Source organism: Moschus berezovskii, chromosome 16, assembly GCF_049115385.1.
Source record: "Moschus berezovskii isolate FMDL1 chromosome 16, NW_MosBer_1.0, whole genome shotgun sequence".
Classification (NCBI taxonomy): domain Eukaryota; kingdom Metazoa; phylum Chordata; class Mammalia; order Artiodactyla; family Moschidae; genus Moschus; species Moschus berezovskii.
The window spans coordinates 68,614,114-68,624,289 of record NC_142475.1 but is presented as its reverse complement, the minus strand read 5'-3'; the positions used below and the strand labels follow the sequence as shown (position 1 = coordinate 68,624,289).

General features: G+C 41.3%; 1 protein-coding gene across 1 annotated transcript; it reads right to left on the bottom strand.

Moving 5' to 3' along the window:
• Positions 1-475: 475 nt before the first annotated feature.
• On the bottom strand, positions 476-9,275 carry TCF24 (transcription factor 24). The gene is made up of 2 exons (XM_055431619.2): positions 8,721-9,275; positions 476-749 (listed from the first exon to the last, which is right to left on the bottom strand). The coding sequence occupies exons 1-2, from the start codon at positions 9,219-9,221 to the stop codon at positions 636-638; spliced, it is 615 nt and encodes a 204-aa protein (XP_055287594.2). The 5' UTR covers positions 9,222-9,275; the 3' UTR covers positions 476-635.
• Between the last annotated feature and the right edge of the window lie 901 nt (positions 9,276-10,176).

Genomic DNA, 10,176 nt, shown 5'->3' with positions numbered 1-10,176 from the left:
CCTTCCATAATTTGGAAACATAGTAAGATATTTAATAATCCTCTAGGAAAGAGGCCAAGACTTGTCCTAGGAAGCAAACCATTTCTAATATTCCAAACAAGTTTTCTAAGAGGGAAAAACAGTTACAGAAGTTACTGCGTTGCCATATAGCTTCAGCTAAAACTGAGTAAATGATGTAGCACCTTCCAGCTGGAATGGCTTCTTAGACCAATTTTAAGCACAGACTGGTTTTCACAAAAATGAAATACTGGTGTTTTACAAACCCAGTTTTTATTTTTTGAAACCAGGAAGATTGTATAGATGAGCTTGTGATAGATACACTACAGAAAACATATGTATTCTTTGGCTATATACACAATTCTTTGCTGTCCTATGGGTTTTTTTTTTCCATTAGTTTCTCCTGCAATTTATAGTAATGACTCTCTCACAATGAATAGACAAGCTATGTATTTTTACATTCGACTGAGGATTTCATTTCACATTTACTTCGATTAGATAAATCAGAATATCCAACTATGGATTCACGTGAAAACTTTCAGAAATAATGCTTTTATGTCTGATGTAATAAATATAGTTATTTCATATCATTTAAAAACAACAACATCACTTTCTACCAGCCCCCATCAGGGAAGAGCCTAAGGCTGAGAGTCTGTTGGAATATTGTCAGGATTTGTTCTTTCTCCAGAGACAGGATGCTTCAAAAACTGACCCGTAGCACCAATGTACAATCTTGATCGCATGGGCCATTTCTGTAAAAGAATATTTAAACAATAATCCAAAAGTTAGTATCTATGACAGACAGTGTGCAATAATAATATTAAAAATTCCTAATGCTCAATACAAATAATACTATATAGCTAGTAACAACTTTGATTATGAAGTCTAAGTGAAGATCAAAAAAATGTTTATTAATGCTGACAGCAAAATTAAAAATATACCCAGACTCTGATTATAATTTTATGAAATAATATGCGTGCATGTGGACCAGAACTGCAAAAAATTATGAAGAATAAATATATTTAGATGTAGGAAAATTTATCTATCTACAATGTTTTAACTTTGCTGCTAAGTCACTTCAGTCGTGTCCGACTCTGTGTGACCCCATAGACGGAAGCCCACCAGGCTCCCCTGTCCCTGGGATTCAACAGGCAAGAACACTGGAGTGGGTTGCCATTTCCTTCTCCAATGTGTCAAAGTGAAAAGTGAACGTGAAGTCGCTCAGTCGTGTCCGACCCTTAGCGACCCCGCGGACTGCAGCCTACCAGGCTCCTCCACCCATGGGATTTTCTAGGCAATAGTACTGGAGTGGCTTGCTGGTAAACTCAACCTAAAACAAAATCCCTGGCTTTAAAAATGTTTTAAAAAGTTATATGTGGTATTATGCATCTACATCTGTCAAAGGATTACAATGAAAAGTGACTAATTCGACTACCTAAGTATTTTATCCTGCTGAAAGCAATATCTGGAAGTTGCAAATATTAGAATGTTTGGGGTTACACAGCTAGAACATCTAGATTAAATGTCTGCTTGTACTGGTATCACACACTCTAACCTTCAGTCATCATCACATTTCTATTCTGATTGTGACTTTTCTAAATTCACCTTTAAAATGGGCAGCCTCTCAAATAATATAATTAATTTCCAAACACGATGATGATGAAAAAATATACTACACAGGTAATACTTTCAGGATGGACTTTTTTTTTTCTTAGAGGGGAGGGTCATATAATTTTGGTTTAAGGTCCTTGGAATACTAATCAGAGAAACACTGCTTTTTTTCTTTTTCTAATACAAAGATAAGTCTTTAGACTAAGTGCAATTCTTTGAGGTGAGCAGTGGGGTTCCCACACTCTCCAAAGAGTAAACATTGCTGTGAGCAGCAGGCTACTTTCACCAGTGAATGTTCATGGGCAGACTGCTGGTTACACAGCACCATGAAATGTTCTTTTTTTAAAAAAACTTAAAATTAATATATTTATTTGGCTCTGCCAGGCTTCAGCTGTGGCACATAGGATCTTCAATTTTTGTTGCAGCATACAGGAGTTGTGGCATGCAGAATCTTTAGTTGTGACATGTGGGATCTAGTTCCCCTGACCAAGGGTCAAACCTGGGCCTCCTGCATTGGGAGCACAGAGTCTTAGCCACTGGACCACCAGTGGAAAGGGTAGTCCTTAAAATGTTCTTAAATGCCTGGCAGATAATCCATGGTGCTCAAACAGAGGTACAATTATTAACAATCCAAAGTCCATAAAAGGACTTCCCTGGTGGTACAGTGGTTAAGAATCTGCCTGCTAATGCAGGGAACATAGGTTCCCTGATCCAGGAAGATTCCACATGCTGTGGGGCAACTGAGCCCATGCTTTAGAGCCCGTGCTCCACAAGAGGAACCACTGCAATGAGAAGCCTGACCAGAGAGTAGTCCCCATTCACCACAACTAGAGAAAGTCTGTGCACAGCAATGAATGAATAAATAAATAATTTTAAAAAAAGTTCATAAGAGCTCTGGCTTTTCAACACACATTGCACATTAGGATCACATGGGAGCTTTGAAAAAAAAAAAAAAAAACAAACTCATGGCCAAATCACACTCCAGACCAATTAAATCAGACTGGACCTCTTCAGAAAAGTATAAGGTAGAGCCAATTCTTACCTGGAATAATATAAGCCTGCCTTATAAGCCTTCCAAATACAGGGACTGTCACCTCAACTGGGATTCCAGATGTAAAATGTAGCATAAGGAATAATAAGTAAGCATGTGAGTTTTATGCTTCCAGATGTGATAACTGAACTTGCTCCAACGTGGTTTAGGTCATTTCAAGTCCTAAATTCAGATTATTCTGCTCGGAATCTAGCAGAACTTCAACACAGATTAAATACAACATCTGTGTTACTTGGAATTTAAAATGTTCCATTCCTATATAATCTTCCTATAAACAAACTTGTATTTTATATTCAATACAGTAATAAGACTGACTGTGTTATTTATTTTTGCAAATCCATTTCAGGTTTTGTTTTAAATCATAGAAGTGCATTCATGTATGCTCTGGATGTATCATATTGGTCCTATTCCTGGGATTCCCTTGACCAGTTACAAATTTGCCTGGGATTTTTTGATATGTCTGAATTTGGCATTGTTAGACCAGAATTAAGGCCTGCATTATACTGAAGAATCCAGTGTCATGGTATTATGGAGTGAATGTTTGTGTTCTTCCAAAACTTACTTGTTGATGGTCTAACCGTCAGTGCAATGATATTTGGAGAGGTAATTATGGTTAGATGAGGTCATGAGGTGGGTCCCTCATGATAGGATTAGTGGCCTTTTAAGAAGATGTAGAGCTCCCCTTCTTTGAGAAAGAGTGAAGTTGGCCAAATGCAAGACAGGAAGAGAGCTCTCGCCAGGAAGTGACTTGGCCAACACCATGATCTTGAATTTTCCAGCCTCCTGAACTGTGAGAAAATAAATTTCTGTTGTTTCATCTACCTAGTTTATGATATTTTGTTATCACAGTCTGAGCTGACTACCACATACAACAAATAGTATAGGGCATAGACTGTCAATTTGAAGTGCAGATTTTCAGGCATATCATAAACAAGTGCTTTTCTTTCTTTTTAAAAAAATTAATTTGGATGTGCCAGATCTTAGTTGCAGTACGTGCGATCTTCGAACTTTGTTGATGCATGCAAGATCTTTAATTGCAGTATGCAGGGTCTTTTAGTTGTGAAAGGTGAACTCTTAGTTGCAGCATGTGGGGATCTGGTTCCTTGACCAGGGATCAATCCCTGGCCCTTTGCTCTGGGAGCATGGAGTCTTGGCCATTGGACCACCAGGGAAGGCCCTAAATCTGCACTTTTCGATCTTTTACACTACTGCCACATTTTCATGAGTATAAAAATCTCATGCTCAAACCTCAAATGTAATTTTAGAATTCTACACTTGAGAATGTAGATAATAATAATTTGAGAATGTGAATTAAAACACATCAAAAAATAAATAAAATAAAAATATTACTGAATGCTCCCTGTTAGTTCTGTGTGTTACCTGGGTTTCACTGTATATAGAATCACTCTAAAGCATGCAACCAAGAGTGGAGACCAATGAAGGCATCTGCTCTTTACAGCCTTGCTAGTAGGTAAGTGGCCTTCCCAGGTGGCCCAGAGGTAAAGAATCTGCCTGCCAATGCAATGCAAGACATGAGGGTTTGATCCCTGGGTAGGGAAGATCCCCTAGAGTAGGAAATGTATTTCCACTCCAGTATTCTTGCCTGGGAAATTCCATGGACAGAGAAGCCTGGCAAGCTACAGTCACTGGGACTGCCAAGAGTCAGACACCACTGAGTGACTGAGTGAACACACTACGTAAGTAATTTATATGTAATTTATGAAACAAACCTAAAAATGCTTATGTGGATTTTTGCCTGATATTTCATGGACTAAGTAAAGTTCCCTTTTTAATAATTTTGTGTCCCTGGATTTTCAAAAAGGCTACTAATAATTTTTTTCAAATGAATTTAATGTAGACACACAAATAGTTTTAAGAGTCAGAAATAAACATATAAATAAAATATTAAAATAAACATAAATAAAACATAAATAAATAAAATAACCTATTGGTTAGGTTGCATGGCAGCATCACGCCAAAAAAAACCAGGTGACTGATTTACATCACTTTTCAATGGTCTGTTTTAGCATTGTATAGATTAATACAATCCTGATTTTCTACTTTACCTAAGTAGGCATATTTAAAATTATGTGGTTTCATTAGCTTAGAACAAGCTAACAGTGTCAGACTTTATTTTTTTGGGCTCCAAAATCACTGCGGATGCTGACTGCAGTCATGAAATTAAAAGACGCTTACTCCTTGGAAGGAAAGTTATGACCAACCAACCTAGACAGCATATTAAAAAGCAGAGACATTACTTTGCCAACCAAGGTCCGTCTAGTCAAGGCTATGGTTTTTCCAGTGGTCATGTATGGATGTGAGAGTTGGACTGTGAAGAAAGCTGATCGCCGAAGAACTGATGTTTTTGAACTGTGGTGCTGGAGAAGACTCTTGAGAGTCCCTTGGACTGCAAGGAGATCAAACCAGTCCATTCTAAAGGAGATCAGTCCTGGGTGTTCATTGGAAGGACTGATGCTGAAGCTGAAACTCCAATACTTTGGCCACCTCATGCGATGAGTTGACTCACTGGAAAAGACTCTGATGCTGGGAGGGATTGGGGGCAGGAGGAGAAGGGGACGACAGAGAATGAGATAGCTGGATGGCATCACCGACTCAATGGAGGTGAGTCTGAGTAATCCCCGGGAGTTGGTGATGGACAGGGAGGTCTGGCGTGCTGTGATTCATGAGGTCGCAAAGAGTCGGACACGACTGAGCGACTGAACTGAACTGAATGCACTCATACAATAACCAGAACTAAATCTGAAACAGAAGACTTTAAAAATATATATTCTTGATTTTTGGAGCTAAATGATTCCAAAATAACAAAACAAAGTAACAAAATTAATTTTTTAAAACTACTGTTTATCTGTGTTATCAACAATGATTCTCCAGGGGTAATGCAATTAGTAAGGCCAACTGTGCTTTTCTTACAATGTAATTATCTGAAATATAGCCCTGTTCTCTTGGAGTTCTGCTCTTTCCGATGCTGGTGCTGATCAGAACTGTTCACATCCCAAAGGCATATAAAGTGTTGTTTTAGGCTATCCTCTGGGATCCCCGTCTCTTAAACCTTCCAGTTTCATTTGAGATATTCTTTTTTTTTTTTTTTTAAGATTCTCAGGAGAGTTTCTTTTTTAAAAATTTATTTGGCTGTGCCGGGTCTTAGTTTTGGCATGCAGGTTCTTACTGGTATTCAGGATCTGGTTCCCTGACCAGGGATGGAACCCTGGCCCCCTGCATTGGAAGGTAGAGAATCTTAACCACTGGACCAATGGGGAAGTCCCTTGAGGTACACTTACTGTAAATTCCCAACAATGCTAACAATGCTAAATCCCCAATACTGATAATAAGATGATTATTTTGATGATTCAAAATTATGGCCTTGAAATTTTTGTTAATGGATCTTTGATCATCAAAGAAAGGCCTAGTAATACTATGTTGTAAGAAAAAGTCATTTTGGAACACTCTAACTAAAGGTTACAGTACCTTTTGTAGATTAAAAAGTACAAATAATCAATATTTCTTTGGCATTAGATTAATCAACAACAGACTTAATATTTAAGCATTTTGGTAGTATCTGTAAAATAAAATGTTACAGTTTCAGTTTTGTACACAGAATCTTTTTCGTCTGCATTGCCACAGCACCGGGTTATATAGTCTCTTATAGCACGTATAGCGTTCTCTCTTAAAATTGCTGTTGTTCAGTTGCTAAGTCCAGTCTGACTCTTCTGCAACTCCATGGACTATAGCCCGCCAGACTTCTCTGTCCATGGGATTCTCCAGGCTAGAATACTGGAGTGGGTTGCCATTTCCTCCTCAAGGGGATCTTCCCAACTCAGGGACTGAACCCACATCTCCTGCATTGGCAGGCATATTCTTTATCACTTAGCCACTGGGGAAGCCTGTGTCTTATAATACTGTTACTGTATTTCTTTTTCTCCATTTTATGTTCATTTAGGGAAAGGATTTAGTCTTACCCTTAATTATATTCACTCTCCTAACAGTGCTTTGCACTTAGCAGGTACTCAGTAAATAATTTTAAAATAGACTAGTCATTTGTTCAACCACGATCAATTTCATTTTTTAATATTTATTTTTATTTATTTATATGCCCAGGTCTTAGTTGTGGCACCCGGGATCTCTGATCTTCCTTGCCAGCATGCAGGATCTTTAGTTATGGCATGTGGGTCTAGTTCCCTGACCAGGAATAGAAACCTGGCATCCATGCATTGAGAGCACAGAGTCTTAGCCACTGGACTACCAGGGAAGTCCTTCAATTTCATTTTAAGAGGTAATCTTTGGCTGTCTTTCATTATCCCTATAATTGTCTTTTAAAATCAAAACAATTGATTCAGAGAACAAATGAGATTTAATTTTTCTTTAAAGAGTTATAAGACTACAAAAAATATTTGATACAGGAATTAGGGCAAAAAAAACCCCTCTTGTTGAGCTTATTGTTACATGAAAATTATGGTTTTAGCATTCATGTAATTTATGGTTTTAATGTTACTCATTCAAAAAAGCACTGCAAGAAACAAAAGTGAAAAACAACTGGATTTCTCATATGATTTCTCTCTCCCACAAAAAGGCATTTAACAGATGCCTTTTGTATTAAGCCTACTTAATGATTCATGGGGTTGCAAAGAGTCGGACACAACTGAGCGACTGAACTGAACTGAATGTTGAAATAAACTTTCTTAGAGTATACACTCAAGTCAAAAGAAATCTAATATAAATGATACATTTGAATAGCAATCTGAGGTACCTAATATTAATCTAATATTAATAGATTAATAACATCTAATGGTTATATAAAACCCCTTAATTAGTAATGAATAAGTTTCCAGCTGAGGTTATATAACACATGAATGGAATGGAATAGGCTTCATAATTATGAATAAATGATACTTCAAATTTTTACACTTAATATTTCAACTAGTTTGAGTATCATCATGTTGCTTACATTTGCAAAGTAAATTTTGTTAAAGCTTACCACAGAATTTTAAGTTCAGTTAATATTAGAGGATGTATTTTACCTTCATTTCAATAATGATTATTCAATAATTTACTGAACATTGATACACTTAAGGCAAAGTCTTAATTTTATATTTGTGTGTGTGAAATACTTCAGAATAGTATAATAAAAATTTTGAATAGTTTTAGAAAATATAGGGAAGGTGATTCATTTTGAACAGAAAGCCTGATCGATGTAATGTTTAAAAACAATTAGATCTGGGAGAAAAGGATGACGAGAGTCTAAATATTGTAATATAGGTAATAAATCATAATCATATAAACCCTATTAAACAAAACCCCGACCAATTTTGTACATTACTACCTACATGTAATGTAAAAAATAATATAAAAGAGGAGCTGTCTTGGCTAATTTTGTACATTAAAGAATTTGAATATAGTATTTAATCCGAACACAACATACCAATTTATTATGAAAATTACATAAACTCATTGTAGTTTTTCTAACATTCTTGGTAGTTGCCTAGTTTATGATAGTTAACATTAAAATGGACTGAAAATTTACCATATGGGGATCCAGAACGGTCTCATTTTACAAAAAAATTTCAACATTGGTTTCCTAGGGTGAGTTAGCAACAGATAATACCATCACCCTATTTAATTCGTGAAATTTAAAAAAAATTGATAAAAATCACAAGGGGAAACATAATTATGTAAATTTAAAACCCTCAAAGGCTCTGATAACTAAAAATTATCAGGATGTGCAACCAAGCATCCCATCAGGCACCCCCGAAAAACTTCTCATCTAGGAAAGGTATCCTGAAGGTTCCATCATCCTATTAGGGGCATTAGATTCCCCCTACCCAAGCCACCCCAGGTTTAAGCCACTACCTGCAAACCGTTAACGAGTAACCTAGTGCAGTGGGGACCTCCCTGCTGGTGAGTTCGCGGGCGAAGATCGCTCTCCGGGTCTGTCCCCTGCCTCAACCCGAAGGAGCGGTGACAGCTCGGTGGTATCTGCCCAAGCAGTGGAAGACTCGGCAGGTCAAAGTGCCTTGCTCCCAGGCCCATGCTCCTCAGCGCCTACCTTGACCGGGTGTAGGTAACCATCCCCGCGAAGGGAGCCCAGTCCTGGGTCCGCCGGCGCCTCGGCGTCTTCCTGCAGGCTGCGGGTGAGGTGCGCAATATAGGTGGTGGCCAGCAGCAGCACGTCCAGCTTGGACAGCTTTGTGTCCGGCGGCACCGACGGCAGCGTGCGCTGCAGCTCCAGGAAGGCGTGCCGCAGAGTCTGCACGCGGCTGCGCTCCCGCGCCGCGTTCGCTGCTGCCGGCCGCCCGCCTCCCGAGCGCGCGCCGCCTCCTGGGCCCGAGGGTCCCGGCCCGGTCCGTCCCGGGCTCAAGTCTCGCGCGGCGGCTACCGGGGGCTCGGGCTCGCTGCTGGTGATCAGGGGGCTGCCTGCGGGGCCGCCGCGGTCCATACCGGCTTTCCTGCAAAGGACCGAAGGCGCGGTGAGGCCGGGGCGCTGGTCGAGCTTAGCCGGGGTGGGAGCGCAGCCCTCCCGCTCCCCCTGCGCGCCCGGCCCGACCATCCGATGTGGCTCGGGGAGATCTCAGAGTTGAGCACCTTTTGACTGGGGGCACTTTTGCCTCCCATCTTCTGGGGAGAGGGGTGGGGCCCGAGGATTCCGGGACTGCTTAGAGGGCTGAGGAGGGCCCCGGTACCAACCAGTTTTGTGTTCTGTGCTTAGTCGCTCAGTCGTGTCCGACTCTTTGCGACCCCATGGACTGTAGACAACCAGGTTCCTCTGTCCATGGGATTCTCCAGGCAAGAATACTGGAGTGGGTTGCCATTTCCTTCTCCAGGGAAATCTTGACCCAGGAATCGAACCCAAGTCTCCGCATTGCAGGCGTATTCTTTACGTCTGACCCACCAGGGAAGCCCAACCAGCCTTACTTTCCACCAACAATTTAGTCAAGAGGGCTACGATACTGGGGGAAGGAAGATTTCAGGTTCAGAACTTGTTCGCTCGTCTGGATTATTAGCCTGACCATCCCGCGGGAAAGACGAAGCGGGTCAACTCGTGGAGCTCGCCGTGGCCCGCGGTGCCCGCGTCGGCCGCCCTCGCATTATGCGTTCCGGAGGCTCGGGGTCTTCAGGGGCGACGGCAGGAGCCCGGGGCGGTTTCTGCTAGAGTGAGGGACCTGTGGCCTCACCTCAGACTAAGGCACCCGCCACCCATGCAAGTCCGGGAACTGCGCGGCACGGGTAGGACCAGGGTCCTTACCTCTCCTGGAGGGGCTGTGCGGGATTCGGCTCCGCTGCACTGGAAGAGAAGCGTCCAGCCGGGTCTGCGTGGCCTGGACCTCGCCGGTTACTCCATCTTCGTCCAGCGGGTCGGGTGCGCTTTTTACGCGGGCTCGTGCGAGGCGAGGACTGCTTGTGGGCCAAGCTAGGCGCCGGGATCACCACGGCAGGACCCGCCGACGTCCTCCGGCACCTGCGGTGCTGCGTTGTGGGGCTGAGAGCTCAGGGAGCCTCTCTGC